The sequence below is a fragment of the Toxotes jaculatrix genome, chromosome 23, assembly GCF_017976425.1.
Source record: "Toxotes jaculatrix isolate fToxJac2 chromosome 23, fToxJac2.pri, whole genome shotgun sequence".
NCBI classification, from domain to species: Eukaryota; Metazoa; Chordata; class Actinopteri; family Toxotidae; genus Toxotes; species Toxotes jaculatrix.
In genome coordinates, this window is record NC_054416.1 from 9,842,813 (window position 1) to 9,862,976 (window position 20,164).

Sequence of the window (20,164 nt, forward strand, 5' to 3'; positions counted from 1 at the left end):
CTTGGCAGAAGTATAAACTCTAAATGAACTTAGCAGGTCTGTCTCCAAGTAGCTTAAAAGATGAGGAAAAAAAAACCCTTTCATCTAAACTCCAGGTCAATGCCATGAACATATTGTTTATCCTCTGATTCAAATGTTTTATCTGAGCTAAAGCAAGTCTTAAACCTGACAGAGCATTTTGTTGAAGCAGATGATGACACCAACATTAACTGGGTCAGCTTTAACGTCTTATTATCCACATGTCAAGTTGGATAGTGTGAAATATCACCATCAAAGACAATGAAACGTTCTATTTTTAAACACCTCTGTAAATGTGAATGAGGCTTGGTTACGTAAACTCAAGATCATCAAAACATAAAACCTACACATTTATATGTGGAATATTAAAGGATCTGGTTCATTTACTGCTTATTTTCTTTCATTCTGATGCTTAACAATGTATTAAAATCTAGTTAATGTAAATGTCGCCTTGTGTTTTTTTTTTTTTTTATGTGATGAAAGGTTTATAAAAACACACCATGAAAAGATGTGGCACCCTTGGGATATCCTGAAAGCACCACAGGGTGCCACAGCTCCCACTCAGGAAACCACTGGTTTAAAGAAAACACCAGGTACATGACAAATGAACTGAACCTGCTATGAGACAATTAACATCAGTTTAACCTCAGTTTATTCTGTATTTTTTGTGCTGTTAGCCGAGCCTGTTCAAACCACTGAAACATAAGGTGTAATTAACTAACATGCATGAATCCTGGCACAAAAATTACCCGCCCAGTATGCATGATTTAATCAAAAGAGGCCGTATGCTTCCATATGACTGAGGGAGGGATATGCATTTCAAAGCAAAAACTTACATCCCTTTAAGGGAGGATCATTATAGAATCACTGCAGGTCATCTCTGGAGTCAAGAGAGCAATGAAGGTTTCATTAAAATATAATTCTATTAAAATGAATTATCTTGAGCCCTGAGTTACGCGGGGAGGGAGGTTAGATTGCCAGGGCTGAGGAGATCAGAACAGAGGATGTATAATGTACTGACCTGTGACAGAGGGGTGAGCACCTGCACATGCACATGCACACACACAGACACACACACACACACACACACACACAAATTCTTTCTTTTTTCCATTAAGTCTCAAATATGCTCATAAAAATGTATATACATTAATGCATACTTAAATATTTCAGAAAGAACTCATGATATTGCCCAATTCCACACATGTGCTCGCGAAGATATGCACAACTCACCCTCACTGGACATTTCCCTACATTATCACAGTACATGGAAAGTACATTAGCTTAGGACTCACTGGAAGCTGAGGACACACACACACACACACACACAGAAAGTCCAGGACCCACGTACGTTCACTTTCAAGCACACAAACTCCGTCCCAATCTGTCACATGTACGTACACGCACACCGAGACCATGAAGGCTGACTACTAATTGCATATCATTTTCACTCGTTTCAGTCAGAGCTCGTTAGCAAGGGAGAAGGGGGTGGCTGTGCGCCCAGAACTAAAAGGGGGAGAGGGAGAGAAAGAAAGAAGAAGCATAGTGATGAGAGGAAGGCAGTTTGCTGTGGCCACAGGAGATACACAAGGAAATATGACAAACAGCAAGAGAGGTAAAGATAATATTCTACCCCAGTATCAAGACCAACAAGGATGAAGGAGATTGAGAGATAAATAAAAAAAAAAAAGAGACAAGATGGAAGCTATACATCTCCAATTCAAGGCAAGAGAGCAGAAAATGAAGTGAGGGAAAGCAGAGGGAGTGGGAGTGTGGAAGAGGATAAAAAGCTGGATGCCAAAACTGAAAGAGCGAGTGGGAAAAGTGGGAGTGTGGAGGAGATTGGATTTGGCCTCTCTCAAAAGGACAGAACAAACAAAGTCAAAGAGCCGACGGGGAGGAAGCGAAGGTGGAAGGCAGAGGGAGAGGGGGGAGGAGTTGGGGTGAGAGTGGGAAGGAGGAATGGAGCGATAAGACAGATAAATGGGAGTGTAGGATGAGAGGGATGAGAAGGGGGTGACCATGTCGAATTGAGGAGGGAGCAAGGGAAAAGGGATGACTCAGGCTAAGGGTGGACAATGGTAAATAAGGGAAGGAGATAATAAGGAAGAGAAGAAAAGAGATTAGGTGGGATTACAGAAAGCAGGTTAATCTTTAAGAAAGATTTTTTTTTCTTACACACAAAATGAGTGCATATGGGGGAGAACTTAAAGGAACAGTTCAACATTTTGGGAAATGGGTGAGGACATCGATACCACTCACACGTCGTCTGTACAGCACCACTGACAGGAGCTGGTATAAAAACCAATCTTGTAGGGACCAGTAGTCTTCATGGGGACCAAAGCTCTGACCTGGTTAAGGTGTGAATTGAGGTTAGGTTAAGGTTAAGCTGTCCACAGTGAATGGAAGTTAACACAATGTCCTAACTTCAGTGCCATGAAACATATCAAGACGGACTGGAGGAGCAACCCCAGTGTGAAAACACAGACAAGGCTGCTCTCCATTAGCCTGGAGGGTCCAGGCATGGACAGATGACAGGGGGAGCCTGTAGTGAACACATACACATAAAGGTTCTTCCTCTCACTTTACTATCCATCCATATTCCCTGAAATGATATCCATGGCCGGCAGGCCAGTGAAAATAAACAAAGTGCCAGTAAAGATCTACTCAACCAAAGTGGGTATTTTCACTTGTCTTCAGTCTCTATGTTACACTAAAATAACCATCTTCTGGCTGCATTTTCATATTTAATGGAGAGATATGAGAGTGGCAATAATCCTATTAGAGTCATATAACTCTTGGCAAGAAAGCAGATAAGTGTGTTTTCCAAAAAGTCAAACAATTTCTGTTACTTTAGGAGACAGAGGAAAATTGGAGAGGGGAGGGATGGAAAAGTTGAAGAATGGGGGAGGAAGGAAGGAAGAGAGGAAGGTGGGTGGACTGAGGAAGGAAGTGAGAGCCAAACGGAGATGGCACTGCAGGAAAAGACGGAAAGTGTGAGCGAGAGTGGAAGAACACAGAAGACCAGAAATGGAAACACACACTATCTTGCGATATAACATAAATCCTGCTTTCCCCCACTGCTGCTTTTTTTCCATTTCAATCTCCTGTTTTCTTATAAATTCTACCTCTTTCCTTCCATTGCTTCTCTCTCCTGTTCTCTCCTCTCCTCATTTCCTCTCTTCACTTCTTCCTTCTGCCTCTCCTTTGGTCCTTTTATCTCCCATTGTCTCCAGCTCTCCCTCCCCACCTCCCACATGTGGCCTCGAAATGCAAAACATTTACTCCTTTTGAAGTGAGCACTTGATTTCATAACTTCATTAAAGAACCCAGTCCGTACTGTATCAGGGTGTGTGTGTGTGTGTGTGTGTGTGTGTGTGTGTGTGTGTGTGTGTGTGTGTGTGTGTGTGTGTGTGTGTGTGTGTGTTTTTCTTTGCATCTGGGTTTGTTCATGTTCACAAATACCGTCTCTCCAATAAATACATTTTTCACGACGGCTCCAGGGCAAGTGGTAAAGAGCAAAGCAGAAATATATTTGTCATTTCTGTAAAACTAATGCAGACTCTTGTCTACCAAATGTGTACACACCTACCACACACACACACACAAAGTCTTTTCGAAATAAATAACTGGAAATACAACCAATGTGTTTCCAAGTGGAGCCTGCAGGAATGGAAATGTAGAAAAACAGAGGATAACTGAGAAAGTGGCAGCGATGGATGACGAGGGAATAGGAGGGACGAATAAACACAAACAAAGACAACAGTAGAAATGGAGGAGGAAAAATGAAAGAAAGGGACCTGGAAGAAAACGGGTGCTGTAGAGAGAAAGAAGAGGACAAAGTAAGTGGGAGGAAAGTATGAAGGACAGATGGAAAGGACGGGAAAAATGGAGCAAGAGAGAATATTAAAGTAAAACAAACGAAGATGAGGCAAAAGACAGGCAGAGAGAAGCCGAGAGGACAGTGAGGAGGAAGGAATCGAGCCTCCGATCTTGTTTTGTATGAATTTCATTAGATGGTTTTAGACAGCAAACAGAGGAAAAGGAAGAGGGAGCCCAGCGAGGGGTGAGAAATAGAGAGACAGACGGGAGGGATGAGTTGTCTGCATGGGGGTAGGAAGGAAATAAGAAATTTGAATCCTTGTGGCATGAAGATGGCATTTTGACATCAATTTAGCTGGCAGCCAAAAAACTATGCTGCCTGTTCGATATGCAAATGCACACAGAACATGGCTGGAGATGGAGGGAGACGGGGAAAAAATATTAACCACAGTTTATCAATCTGAGGAGAAGGGAGGGGAGGATAGGAATGAGTCAGAGAAAGGATGGGAAAGATGAGAGAAAAGGATGGACTCCAAAATATATGACAGTTCTCCCAATTACACAAGAAAATGGGCAGAATTAAAAATGTGTCGAGAACAGCTTTAAGTAAACAGAGGTTTAAAAAAAAAGGGGGAGAGAAACAGTTGGAGGACATGAGTGGAGGAGGACAAGGAGAGGAGATGGTGGAACGAGTGGAAAATATGGACAGCAGACGCACACACAAAACCCAGGACGACACCCACAGGAAAAAAAAAAAAAAAAAACGGATCCTATCTGATTAGATTCCTTCTCCTTTTCAGCTCTCGCTTCCCCCCTTATTTTCTCAGGCTTCACTATCAGCCTATTAATTAATTCCTGCTTTCCTTGTTATGAAGCAGATGGAAGAGAGAGCAGAGGAATACAAAATAACGCCGGTGTCCAGAAGGCAGCGAGGAATGAAATGATAAAGGCCGAAAGGAGAGAGACAGAGGAGGCAGATAAGAGGGGGAGGATGACAGAGGGGGAGAAATGAAATACAGAGGAGAGTAGAGGGTAACAATAAATACAGTACAAAGACATATATATATATTCATAATGTCACACTGCAGTCTTATGCCAATGTACACACATTACTATTAAAGCATTGTTTTACTATACAGGCTGAAAATAACCAACTAATTAGCTTCTTCTATTTATAGTCATTAAAGCATCACAACCATTTTGGCAAAAAAAACATGCTGTGCATACTATTTAGACATCAGTAAGTCATTGTCAGATCAGCTGTGATACAGATAATTATAAACAGAGTGCTAAGAGCTCTGGCAACCTCTACTGTCTTTCACGCTGAATTTTACATGGTATTCAATCATCCATTGTCTTGTGGCACCAAACAGCAGCATGATGATGATGGTGGCTGCTCGTCTTTTCCCTAATTTTTGTTTTGAGATACACTAACAGATAATGCAGCATTAAATACAGACTGTCAATCATCTCAAAGACTGATCGATCATATAATTACATCGACAGCTAACGGCCAGCAGTCTACAGATTTTCATTCCAACCCAAGGCCCACCTGCTGATCAGCCTGTCTTCAGGTAAAGGGGTAGGAACTCCTCAGCTGGAACGGACACTGTTGATTCTCTATGGTACATCGATTAAATCAGGGGAGGCCAACGATTACTGAACTGCTGATGACGAATGGTTTGGCTGTTGAACTACTAACTGACTAATGACTGTTTCAGTGCTAATATCACACGTGTTTTGACGACCATGTGTTAATATTACACACAATTTTATTTACATTACACAGATTTCACTTTGTCTCCGATTCCTCTCGGACGCATTTTCGCAGATGCTTCTATTATATCTGGTGTTTATCCAAAGACACATGAAGAGTTTAAATAAGGTCACTCGTGTCACAGCGGGTGTTTTGTCATCGCTGCCCGAGTTGTGACCTCTGAAGGTTCAACCTCCGTACAGCACCTGAGCAGCAGGCTTACGTCCCGTGTGATTCACCCTTCATTTACATTTCACTCGCCTCTCAGCTTTTAACTCTGCAGTACATTGTGTTTCAAGGTCTACGTGGGAATCCAGAGGGGGTGAGAGATCTCCCATATAAGGCCTAGATTGATGTGTAAAATTGATGTGCTGGGGCAGGTTCGAAGACACCACACGGGTTGATTAAACTTAGAAATTGACATGTGTCCGTCTCCACAGCTCTGTATTGACTCAGGCGAGGTGAGTGTTCATGGTTCAGAGCCTGGTCAGAAAAATAACCCAGCCACAAACCCTTGATTAAAACCCTTCAAACTAGAAAGCTGCATCCTCACACACCCTCTGTAACACTTACTTTAATTTGGTAGCATGTTGTACAGTAAAAGTGAAACCTGACCTCCGTCTACAGCCAGAAGGCCAAACAGTAAACTCAGAGGTCCCAGAAGAAGAAGACCCAAGAACCCCTGAATAACTACTCATACACCTACACAACACTTAAATGTGTATTCATACACCGTGCTTCATTCTTATCTGTGTATTCCAGGTACTGTATCTGAGAGCAAAAACACAACATTTAACCGTATTTATTCTTGTGACCTTGGAAAGTATTATCTGCTGTAGATGTACATACTTTAAAAAAAGGAGGAAAAAAAATCCTCCTCTTTTTGTGGCACTTATTTTTCCTTCCTACCACTTTAGGGACTGTACGGTTATTTTCAACCCATAATTCATTATTACTGATTAACTGCTTCCAACTATAATTAGTAATTTAATCAACTGCAATGTTCAAACTCAGAAACATAACCTGATAATTTGTTACTGAGGGATTCTTCAGCCTCTAAAAACCAAACGATAAGCGGTTTAATGCTCAAATTTAGGGATTCATTTGAATAGTGTGAACACTGGTGATTAAGAGTTACTTTTAAGTGGGAAAAATATTATATAAGCAACATTACATTTTCAAAACCACTAAATATTTTGAGTTGTTCAACTTTCTAATTTGTGAATCCAGTAAATGTTTTGAAAAAAACTGCTGCAATCATGAACTCCATTAAAAAAAAAAACAATTATTAATTGGTCCTAAAAAATGAGGTACACTAGTGCTCAGTTAGAGGGTCGTGCCGTTTAAGATTTTCATTCCAAAGGATGACGTTTATGTGGAGCAAATGTCTGCAAGAAGGACCATATCCAACAACTCAACAAAACACACAAATGCACACCAGTGGACACACACACATGCACACAAGCACAAACCAAAAAATGCAAAAGCCCATATAGGCCTGATAAAATGCAATCCAAGTTCTCTCACTTGGAAAATTGCACAGTGGAAATCACAAACAGAGAGAGAAAGAGAGACGGAAGACAGATAAATAAGCCCCGACACACACACACACACACACATATAAATATACACACAATCATAGATATGTGCATCAACACACTAAGTACAAATGTAGTTAAAAATCCATCAGCTACCGCACTGCACATTTGGCACACCCACAGAAAGATATCCGAGAAGCAGCGCACACATAAAACATGCAACCACACAACATGGCTGTTACAAAACATATAGAAACACACAGGAAGACAAACATGACACAAGCCTATGAGTCACAGACCAACCCAGATAACGTGACAAGTGTAAAATATGAGCTTCGGCAGAGCAAAATAGAGACAACAATGAGGAGGGAGTACAGCTGGGAGAAAAGGGTAATGGTATGCAATAAACGCAACATGAAAGAGAAGAATGAGCGGTGCAGCTAAGAAGGAAAGAATACCGAAGGAAGCATAAGCACACGAGTTTTAATAATGAGCAAAATGGCACATAGGCAAAAAGATAATTCAGCCATGGTGCAGATAGCTGGAGAGAACATTGCTCAGTTTATGGACAGTATTTGTATAAAAGCGTTGCTGATCCCGCAAATTGACCTACATGCATTAAAGCAAAAAAGAGGGGGGAAGGCAAGGTGTTCAGACAGAGGGATAGATGTGGGAACACAGGAGAGGTAAAACAAGGGGTTTGGTACAGCAAAAGAAAAATGAAGGTGAGAGGCTGGTGTTTATGGGATTGACTTAAAAACTGCACTGCCCAAGCTCACTGTAATAAAGGAATGGGAACAGGATAAGGATCAATTAATTATTGGTACTGGCAATTAAAAATTCCAGAGTATCATCAGCCTTGTCCTTTTAATATAACAACGACATTGTGACCTCCAGGTCCCACAGCTGATTTCTCTGTAATTCCCGCATACAAAACAACATCTGCTTCACAGAGACCTGCCTGCACACAGTGATACATTCAGGGACCTGTGCAAATATTTACTAATAGACGTAGATAAACAGTTCTAAATTTACATTAATGCTGGCGTACATAAGCAGAGGCTCATCAAATTGTGTATGCATGCTCACACTCAACATCCAAAGCTATCAACACTGCTGGAATTTCCATTTACAGGTTTTAGATAAGCGAACCGTGCAACGCAACTGCGTGAGTGTGTAACAGGGACGGAGTCACTGGGTCTTCCTTTCCATACACCAAAGCCCAGCAGGAAACCATGCTAATTAAACCCAATGCTCTGAGCAGACTGTAGATGCGTCTTTGATGCATGGATGTATATGTGTTCTCGTGTTAGCATGTGGGAGAAGTCTCTCGCGACACGGGAAGGGAGATAGAGAGGCACACGAGACAATTTATGTGCAAGCCTTATTAAATAAAATGATCTTTTCCACAAGGTTCTCAGCGTGATACATCGATAGGTAGGCCTGCTGTGTACAAGACAACCCAGCAAAGCGGCAAAGCTTCCTTCACGTCTAGCTGGGAGGGATTTCATCTGTCATTTCCCCCTATTATATTCCACTCACAGCTCTCTGACTAACAGGCTGGTGAATCATTTGAATGCAAGCACTGACGCCTGGCATCCACTGCGCTAGTTGGTGGGTGAGGAGTGACAGCCTAACAATATTGACAAACATGACCCGCGATTGGTCGGTTCAAACAGACGACGCTCCAGCACCTTTACAGCAGGCCTCAGTGGGTCGAATGTACAATATGTCATGCAAAGTGAATTGGTGCTCGACAGATCCCTTTAGGTTCATGACTGTGCAATCAAATCAGAAATGAAGTCTTCAGCGAGATGCAAGCAGCTTTTCCTACTCCTCTATGGTGGCAGACAGCTGAAGCTAAGGAAAAAGGAGTCACTCCTTCTGTATCCAGCTTGGGAGCAGACTGATGCACCCCCTTCTGCTGAAATCCCCAAATGCATATCTGTCCCAGGGCCTTACCAGTGATCCACCTCTGTTTGATCCTGAATCCTCTGGTTTTCGTCAAGTCTTTGATACGACTTGGAGCCTGGAGAGAAGGCTTAGGAGGAACCCAAAAGGGATCACTGGACGGAACTTATGGAAATTATAGTTTAATTTATCATTTAGGTTATGGTAATTAATGCAAACTAGGATTTCATTAATTCCAGCCTTGGGTTTAAATGGCGTTGCTCCTGTAGGGGAGTGCAGCCTTGTCAGGATCATGAACATGAACAGGACACTGCGTTCGGCACAGGAAACCTAAATGAATGTATATAAAATCTCAACAGAAAAGGTCATCGCCATGGAAACCCCTATAACACTATTACAAACCATCCACACAGGAGGACAAAACCAAAAAGCACAGGAATGTGAGCTGATACACTGGAGCTGGTGGTAATTGTGTTTGTTGCTCTGCTGCACAACCACCTCTTCAAAAACAGGGCCTAGTGTTCAGAAGGGTTAAATCAATGACTTTTCTAACTCTGCAATCTGCTGTTTCTTATTGCTTCAATGCTAATGGTTCCTAACCGTTATTTCCATTCATAAATGGTGAGTAATTGTCTTTATCTGCTTATTGTGTAGCCTGAGTCCAGTAAAATGTCATATTAAAAGGCCTTAATGCTGAATGAAAAAGTCACGTTTGCCCATGTGCACGAAAAAACATTTCACAAAACCAAAAACAACCACGGCTGTGATTATAATCATGATAAGAATCCTTCCCATTATCATAAATAGCCTCAACTCACTCTCTCCTCCTCACACACAAACACACACTAGATTCTCCCCTGGCGACAGGACGCAGACGCACACAGACACACAGCTACATCCCTCATTCTTATTCATCTGCTTACTTCTCAATCACTCACTGTATGCTTCGCTGCACAATTATAATCACCTTAAAATTATTTTATGACGTGCTCACGAAACCAAACAAAAAACTCCTCAGAGTGCGTGCACACACACAAGTACGCATGCTTGGCCGTACACTGTAACACACACACACACACACAAACTACACAAAATAGCTGAATATCAAAATCTGGATTGGGTCGTATGCCGCAGCGCTTACTGACACGCATTCGTCTGAATTTTTACACCATCATCAAAGCATACTGTAATATAAAGGCTGATTCAGGTAATCGCTGTTATACACAGTATTTACCCAAACACACGCTTACAATTATTATAACCATTATCTAGCTCATTACAAAGCGACCAGGCATGTCGTCTGTGCATCTCAGCATTATTTCCTTGTCAGTAGTTATTTCATGGACACACACACACATACACAGAGGCACAGTGTGTGTGGCCAGAGGAAAAGCTGTGGATTGATTGGTGCTGTATTTCCTTGCGCTGCTGAGGAAGACAGAAATGGACAGAAGCATAAGCCGAGTAGGAAAGAGGGGAAAGAAGAGGAGGAACAGGCACAGGAGGAAGAGGAGGGAAAGTGATAACAGATTCAATAAGGTGTGAGAATAATAAATAAAATATAAAAAGGGAAAAAAGTGCAGGAGGTGAGAGCAGGAGGAGAGAGGTTAAGTTGAAGAAGAGAGTGATGACAGGGAAGGATGCAGGAACAATAAAATGGAGAGAATTTCTTCTTCAATGTGGAGGAGGAGGATGCATGGACAGGAGGAAAGGAGAGAAAGCACAGTGGCCAAGCATGTAACTTGTTTTTAGTATATTAATTATAAACAAGTGCATAATGATCCCGAGTTGACCTTTTCTGGAATATCTTTTTATACTTCAGTGTGCCAAGAAATGTGAAAAGGGTTGGGAAAACTGGAGGGGGAGAGGGAGGATAACTGCTGACGTCGCAGCAACTCCTCCAACTCCCACGTTCAGAAAGAAAATCAAAGCCAAGAGCAGAGAGAGCTGGAGATTACTGGCTGCTACATCCAACACTGAACAAGGAGGAAACAAAGGAAGAAAGAGAAATATAAAGGAAGAATGAATGAGAGAGTATGTATAAAAAGGAGGAAGAAATCGCAAGACAAGCAGAAAGACGAAACAAAAGAGGCTCAATGACAAAATGAAGGGTAGAGAAAAGGCATTACAATACCATCACGGCAAAATGTATTAATGCAGGAGTCTTTTATAGATTCTAACATATCTAACAAACGCAGGCCTGAAACTTTGGTCTAGCAGGATGCTGGGCTTTCTTTCAACAGCAGCTCCAGGTTGCGAGGCTCTCTTTTTAATTCACCTCATGTCCTTATACCCTCTCTCCATTTTCACCCCTCGTTTGTCAGACCTTCTGTCAATTAAAGCGAGGCATTGTTTCTTTCTGCCTTCCCAACTCCCGCTCCCTCTCTGTCACTCTTTCTCAGTGTGATGAAGATGGAGAGTGGTCATTTAAGACTAATTATCCAGACTAAACAGACAAATAACCAGGTAAAGCTCACACATTTTCTCCCGTGCGCCGATAAATCAATGCATGCGCACATGTCCGCGCACTAAGGAGACAAGAAGACGTCTGGTGTCCTTTCCTCTCAAGCACACGTACATGCACACATTACCAAAAGCAATAAAGCCCAAAAGTCAAGCCAGTTTTATTTATATGCGCCAAATCAAAACAGAAGTTATCTCAGGGCACTTCTCATATGAAGCAGGTTCTGGGCCGTGCTCTTTATCATATTCTAACTATAACAATTCTAACTCGCTTTCTCTGACACACATACCTAAATGTACTCACACATAAACACACACACACGGATTCTGTGTGCGCAGAATTGCCAAAATAAAAGAAATAAAAGCAGTAAAAGCGCGAGAATGAACTTGTTTTTGGTTTTAAAGACAGACACGTTCTTTTTGCAGTGCTTCTAAAAACACCATACTTCATGGGAGCAGCTTCATCTGTTCATCTTGTTGCTGTATTTACAGCTAAATGTAATGAAGGCATCTTTCTAAAGCACTGCAGCATCCAACCCTCCCCCAACTCCCCCTCCTTCCCCCTCACGCATACACACACACTTCCAAACACCAAAATTACATGGCAGACTATTCACTTGCCTCATACAGAGGACGTAATGATAGCATTTTTTTCTTAACCAGCAAAAATCACAGTATTAAACATGAAGTATGAGATAATATCAAGTTGTGGTTTTACTCCTCACACTGAAAACTGTGCAGCAGATTCAGAGCATTTGCTTGACAACACTGAAATAAACCTGATAGACTTTTTTTATTATCATTATTACAAAGTAGAATTAGATGTTTGTCATTCCACCATAATGCTGTGCAGGGTAACACTGAGATGCATTCACCGTGATGGATATTACGCAGTTTGTTTATTAACGTTACCATTCAGGAAATCAATATCACACTGCTGGAGTGATCAATACTGACTGTCTATGCGAAGGCCTTCACCTGAAATGATTCAAATGTGACACTTAATCACATTCACAACGCTCTGCATGTACATCAACAGGTTTATTATCATCTGCACTTCCGAGGCACAGCTTTATTGTCCTGTGGCGTACTGCAAATGCAGAGCTAAGTCTGTTATCAGTCCATCAATACAGTGTATCTGAGCGCTATTGGATATTTGTTTAAATATGAGCATCGACCAGTCACTGTCACCCAGCGTCCCGATGATGGATGTGACGCAGTTTGTTTAATGACCTTTGAGATTTTGCCTTCAATAATGTGCTGATCGTCTACGGGAACATGCTATTTATTAATATCTTGCAACAGGAGAGATTTGAGAAACATTTCCCTTCCTGCCACGAAACAAACAAACCGCCGAGAAAATGCTGAAACAAAGATGCTGCACAAAATATGGTGGCTCCCATCCAGGCTTTTGTTGTCTGTCCTTGAAACCCCTTGCCAGTCAAATCCTACTGCAGATATTCAGTACTGCTAGTACATCACATCACATCATGTCACTCACATTTGAAATATAATACGCATTAGTGCCTGATGTCCTGTGTCAGCACAGAAGCTGGAAAACACTTTATAATATGTAAACAAAGGTTCAGAAAAGACTCCATTCAACAATGAAATACCTGAACCACAGGCCTGTGCTGCTACAGTATCTATAGCCGGGAAGCTGAATATTCCACAGGGACATTTGTTCACATTAGACGTAGCAGCCAGTTCTTACTGTGCTCCCAACAAGCCCCATAAATCAAATGGTTGTTCTTTATGTATTAAAGGTTAGACATGGTTCAGGTTCACGGTGCAAGTTTAGGAACTGTTTGCTGAGATTTGAGTTGATGGAGCTTGATGGGGCGATGCACAGCCTGAGTGTAAGCACTGCCTGAGAAATAAACAGACTTTGGGGAAAAAAAAATGTTTCTCAGATGTTAAATGTAAAAAAATAAAAAAATAAAAAATATCTGACTTGTCAAAATTCTTCCTTCATGTTTGTGGAAATGTTGCGGAGACTGGACAAATTGGATCGTCTCGCAAATAATCAAAGACTTTTTATTAAAATGATTACAAATCATTAAGGGCCACAAATGAAAGTCTGGACTTAACATAGATTCCCAAGTTAAGTAACTTCTCATGTGCACGTCTCCACATTAAAAGTGAAACACTTTCTGTTTCATCCAAACAGGCACACAATCCCTCGCTGTGTTCAGCATACACTCGCATACACAGCACAGCGTGAGCCTGGGGGTATAATTACATCACTTTAGGATCTAAAGGACTCCTGTCCACCAATCTAACAAAATGTGCAATGTCCCTTGACGGCAACATGCACACTCTCGCACACACTAGCTGAACGCACGCTGTCGCTGCCAAGCACACACTCGACGCACAAAGGAAAGATCGTTTACAGCTAAATTATGGACAAATTGAACCTTGAGAGAGGAGAAGTTCAAAGGCAGAGCTGGAGTTGAATGCAGAGGCGGTCTGCCCGTCTCACACAAACACTCACCCTTGTGCCTTTCAGACAGACAAGCAACTCATACACAAGCATCTCCCCCTCACACACACACACACACACAGGGTACGTCTCCCAGACAAAACACATCTTACATGTAGCTCACATTTTGTCTGTCTCATACACACTCAGTAGACGCATCAGACAGAATTGCTTCTATTGTGCAGGAATTCAGTAAAGCAGGAAGACAGATGAATAGGTATTCACATACTGTTTCTGTGCAATGTTTTTTTTTTTCCTTGTGTGCGTGTGTTTTCGTGTCTTCGTCGCCGCCTTTGGACATCAAAATTTTTCAACACCGGGGCGTGTTGTTGAAAGCGTCTGTGAATGAGAGAGCGTGTGCGCGTGGGGGGGTGCGTTCATTCTTATTATAGATTGTGGTATTCTGCCGCCTCACTGACATTTGTGTACACACCCATTATCACCGCTGAGAGAGAGAGAGAGGAAGAGAGAGAGAGAAGCAAAGGAAGCAGTGGAAAGTGAAAGGATGCCTTCTCAGTCAAAAAGATACCACCTTGTCAAGCTACCGGCGTTGCAGAAAAGCGAGAGATATGACTCAACAATCAAAGCAATAGGGAGAGAAGGTGGAGAGGGGGGGCGCAGTGGCAGGGGAGAAGAGGAGGAACAGTGGGAGGACATATGGAAAAGAGAAATAAAATGTTGATAGTTTTGAGTAAAGTTACCGGTGCTTGCTCCTCTATGCAAAGGCAGTTTGAGTTTTGAGGTGGTTTAAGACTGGTTGTTTCTGTTTACATGCTAAGTACAAAGCGACAAGAAATACCAAAGACATATCTGAAGCACTGCTGGTCTCAGGTCTGTGTGTCAATACATGTTTAATACTAGAGCCAATCCAAATTCCACTCATAGAGGCAGTGCTCAGTCACTGTTAGGGTCCAAAACACAGAAACAGCATAGCCCTTACTGAGAGCACTGAGAAGCTTATGCTTCACCTGTAAAATGTTTCACTGAGCAGACATCTTTGTAAAATTAAAGAAGTCACTTGTTTAAAAAATAAATAAATCTCCAATTATGTAATTATCTGATATCTAAATCACTTTTTGGACATACCATACTAATCAAAACCAATACACCAAGGATTCAAGGTAACGGCTTGTCTCTGTGTGGCTGCCTTTACAAATGTGCTTTAATTACTTCAGAGTCCCTCATTCAGGTTGTTTTCATCTTGGCTGGCTCTCGGGTTAACACATGAAAGTATGGATCAAAGGAGAAAGACGGAGGTAGAGAGTGACAAGAGAGCAGGATAAGAGAGGGCAGATGGAGGGAGCGAGGGTGAGGAAGGGACAAAAAAGATGACACGCAAGTCGAAGTGGATGAGGCAAAGGAGAGGTAAAGGACAGAGAGAGGGAGAGATGAATGAATAGACAGATGTCAAAGATACGGGAGACGAGAGGGTGAAGGGAAGGGGGGGGAGTTGGAGATAGGAGAGACAGAGAGAGCGGTAGACACATAGAGGGAGAAACTGACAGGGCTGAAAGGTTGGCAGCAGGAAAGAGGGAGACAGAACAGGAAGCAATGGCGCGTGGAAGCAAGAGAGAAAGGGCGGACGGAGCAACGGACAGAGGTGGAGAGACGAATGCACCAAGTCAGCTGAGGACAGCCAGATGAAGAGAAGAGCCTGAGGGAGGAACGATGGGATGAGATGGATGGGTGGCAAGGAAGTGGGGATGGATTAAAGTGAGAGACAGAGAGAGGAGGCTTTGATACCTGTCTGTGTGTGTCTGTGTGTGTGTTACACTGACCCTCAGCAGAGATAGCGTTCTATTAGTAACACTTAGTTCAAAGACACACACAGACACACACCAAATCAAAGTGAGAGAATCTTTTCCACAGAGCATCTAATTGAGGGGGAAAACAAGGCTAAGAGCCCATTTACATCTGGTATTAACATGCGATATATTTCTTGCATATCTTCCCTGGATAATGGCATCTGATCACAGAGCGCCGCATTTACACCTGGTATTATTAAACGCTTTCAAATTCTGTCAATTCTGCCTGGACTGGGATTGGTTCTTAATATGGTAATTAGGCAGGTGGAGCCGGTGGACTTTAAGCAAGTCCCAGGTAAAGGTGAGCAACGTGGCTGTATGGTGTTTGTTTTTCTTTGAAGGGGAACAGGCGGTCTGAAGGTTCTGGCCTGAAACAGCAGGAGGTGGAGGAGTTAGACGACCTTTGAGCTTGTTTTTCTAATCAAACTGTGCAGGGTGAGTTTACACCCAGTGCTGGCCAAAGTCCAATCACAGTATGAACCAAGCATCCTTGAGATGCCATCTGACCATCATCTTAGTTGACGGGTGCAAACATCAGTTTAAATGTTAATTAGTAGCCAACACAAAGCAGAGCTGAGGCTCACGAGAATGTCACTAGTTTTTGGTCAAAATCCAAAGTGTTGGATGGAGTCAAATGACCAGATGACACATCCAAACATAGATATCTGAGCTACATTTCATGGCAGGTAGTCAAATAGTTGTCGCTACACTCTGAAACATCAAACTTCTACCTACTGGTGGAGCGAGAAGAAAGGTCTGGGAATCACCAAAGCCATCAGGACATATCATCTGGGAACCATGACCATCTGCTCCAAACATCATCAACATTTAAAAATCAAGCCGCTCTAGATCTAAGTGGTGGACCAACTAACTGACCCACAGACATTGTTCTGCGCAGGATAACAGCTATGAAAAAGAAATTAGGCAGAAGAGATCAAAGGTGGGGACTGAACACCAAGTTTTAGAGGGGAGTTTCACAGCTTTTCACAGCAGTTTCACAGCTGTGTGAAAAATACCTTGCTGACAAGCCTATCAGTAACACAGGCGATTTCAAACACATGGAAACAAGAACGAATGCGCTCACACACCTCAGAGATTGGGAGTGCAGCCAAGTGAAACGGAAAAGCTGAAAAACTAATGGGCATAATGTTCAAATAAAACCACAGTACAGTTTTCACTCGTCATTTACACATGTAATACTTGTCCCCTTGTAGAGAGAACATTTCCCCCACCTGTCCCCTTCCTTTAGATGGATGCACATTGGGTTTCTGTTGGAGAGACTTGTTCTTCCTTCCCTGCTGTCAGCTGTGGCTGCTTAGAGTAAAACCTCAGCCCCGACATGAAAGCCGCGCAAACGAAAAGTGCCGCTTGTGACAGCTGAAACTTTCAACATGTGCCGTTTGATGCAGGATGCTGGCCGGATTCAAAGTAATTACTGCACTCCTGCCAATTCAAATGACCCCAATTCCCCAAAACGTCAAATTTCCTCAGTGATATGAGTTTTTCTCTGCAGGACAAAGAGGATGTGACAAACTGCTACAGGACTGGAGGACAGGGGATCGGTAATACATGAGTGACTTTCCATCCACTTACTGTCTCTGTGATAGAAGAACAGTACTACAGGGTAAGTGTGTGTCTGAGTGTGCGTCGGCGCCTGTGCACAAGCCGCTACAAAAGCCGTTTCACCATGAGAGAAAAGTGCCTTAAGAGAAGGAGGAGAGATATCAAAGAACAAATGGAGGGAGCACAGAGGTGGTGAGCTTTGCCGTCTCATTTTGTGCTCACGAATAATGCCGCGTGACATCCTTGGTGAATTGAAGCTAGATGAAAATATTAGTCTGATATTGTCCAAGTTCTTCAGTGTCCCTTATCCTCCGTTTTAGCCCTATTTCTTTTTTATTTTCAAATGTATTAGATATGGCACAGCACTGAACAGCAGTAATAGAAAAGACAGGCAATTACAGGGAGTTTACATTGCAGCAATATCAGCAATGTGCACATGAAATACACGATTTATGATAAATATCCCATCTTCTTCCTACATTATTGCTTCATAAAAACCACCAAAGCATAGCTCTGCTCATTTTAATCTCTCATACACTAAGATTAATGAAAAGTTACAGGAAATAACAGAAAACTCAACACACGAATCAGGCTGGAAAAAAAAGAAAACATTTAAAAATAAAAGAAACAGAACAGAAAACTTGAAATATATGGAAAAAAGTAAGCAGATTACCAAGTGTTATATGAGCTGGTATGAATTATCTGTTTGATACCCTGAATGTTAAGCACCCATCATACAGCTATACTGGCTATATGGAGTTCTAGTTTGCTTTAAATTAATCCCCTTAAACTAAAAAAAAAAAAATAGAAATTAAGATTAATATTTAATTTAATACCACTTTTTCCCCTTTTTTATCTTTTGCATATTAGGCCACCTTAGCATATTAGTTTTTGACCACTAGTAGAGCTACATGCTAAAAATACCCACACTGCACAGCAAAGGCAGGGGAAAGACGCATTCAACACATTTGTTAGGCCTCAAAGATACAACGTGTTTCGGTGCGAGACGCATTAACTTTGTTTATGGAAGAAAACTCCACAGGGAAAACTTGAACTCACTGCCCCTGCACACCCACAGCAGCAGTGTTTTTAGTTATCGAAAGTGCTTAAAAGTTGGGTGGAGCTGTGCTGGGAATTTACTGAGGTGCCCCATCTACTCTTTTTAGAATCATAAAGGTGAAATATGTCCCACCACAGCGGGTGAAACAAAGCTACCAGGAGAACCGGAGAGGGTCTATAAATGTCGACACAGTCCTTGGGAGTTGTCTGAGCGAGTGATATGTCTTTCACTCACTGGGACATCAATGTTTACTGATAAGAGTTTACCGACTCCTTCCACAGCTGATTTAGTTCCCTGCGGTGTAATGCAAACACAGCGATTTGATCAAAGAGCTTCTTTGTGTACAGTAATAAAAAAAACACAACAACAAAAAAAAAGACAAAGACAAAACAGATGAAAGAAGCCAAACAAGAGTGTAGCGATTGACAAAGACAGCAGGAAAATACAGCGTACAAAGTTGTGGGTCATGTCTGGTTGCCATAGGAACAGGTGAAATCATTTCGTTGTCATGCAATGACAACAGACATTTGACATGTCTGTCTAATTGAGCTAATGATGCAGGAAATCAAATATGAATTAGTGTAATTGTAGTTTTCTGAGTGTACACACATCAGTGCTGAACAAAGATTTATGGGTCTGGGTGTGACTGAAGGGCCTGCACACCTGTACCTGCTAGTGTGTGTGTGTGTTTGTGTCTTGTGTGTGTATTAGTGTGAGACCCATCTGTATTGTTTCAGCTGAGCAAATCTCACAGGTCATCGGTGGAGCGGAATGCTATTTATATCTTTCATTATCCTCTCTCTCATTCTCACCTCTCTCCTTCATTCCCATTGTCTCTCACCCTGTCTCTGACCTCATCTTTCAGCTTTTCTCTTCACTGATTCCACCTGTTCAAGCTCTTTTCTCCTCCCAAATCTCTCTCTCTCTCCTACACCCATCTCTTTTTACTTGTCAGCTTTGTGTCAGTTCCTCATCATGCCAATTTCTCCATATTCCTTTATTTTTGGGGGGGTTTTTTTGTCCATTTTTGCTTCTCTCTCACGTGCTTAACATCACCTCTACTCTCTTCTCTGCTTTGCCTACATCTTCCTCCATGCCTCCAACCTTCACTCTCTCTAATTCAGCAACTTTTCAGAGTGGGAACCATCTAACCTTGAAGCTACACACCTGTCTGTGGACAGATGATACCCCAAAAAAACACACACATACACACACAAAATGACAACCGCCATCCAGCTGCCCGCCGGCCTAATTCCATCCACCCAATGTAAACATCTGCTACTTACTCAGTGATTTCTTCTGTGACTGTGTGCTCAACCTGGAGTCTGGAGTTGACTTCAATGAAGTAGTGTTTGCCATGTTTGTCCACCAGGAACTCCACGGTCCCTGCGTTCTCGTATCCCACCTGCGGCAAAAAATAAAAAAATAAATAAATCACACGAGCTAAGAAAGCAGCTTTTACTGCACTGAATTATCCACATAATAATATTAGCTGGGTAAACACTCAAGCAGCACTCACTCATCTTAATGAGCCATGAAACCAAACAAAAAACTCCTGTCCTCGCTCCATGCAAATACGACCACATCAAATGAGTAAAGAATAAGCGTCATGTTTTATTTGTATAGAGAGAGCATCATGTCTCTGATAATAATAAACAAGGCATTAATCAACGGAGAATCATTGAAAGCCCATCACCATAAAAGACCAGTTTTCCATCTACCTTCCAACTACAAGACAGACTCACA

At 42.1% G+C, this 20,164-nt stretch overlaps 1 protein-coding gene across 1 annotated transcript in view; it reads right to left on the bottom strand.

The window, feature by feature from the left end:
- The window catches only part of LOC121176805 (pyruvate carboxylase, mitochondrial-like), a 253,601-nt gene that overhangs the window by 186,086 nt on the left and 47,351 nt on the right, over window positions 1-20,164 (bottom strand). The window contains exon 10 of the mRNA XM_041030884.1: window positions 19,705-19,823. Coding sequence (XP_040886818.1) covers window positions 19,705-19,823 — 119 coding nt within the window. The remainder of the gene's footprint in view (window positions 1-19,704; window positions 19,824-20,164) is intronic.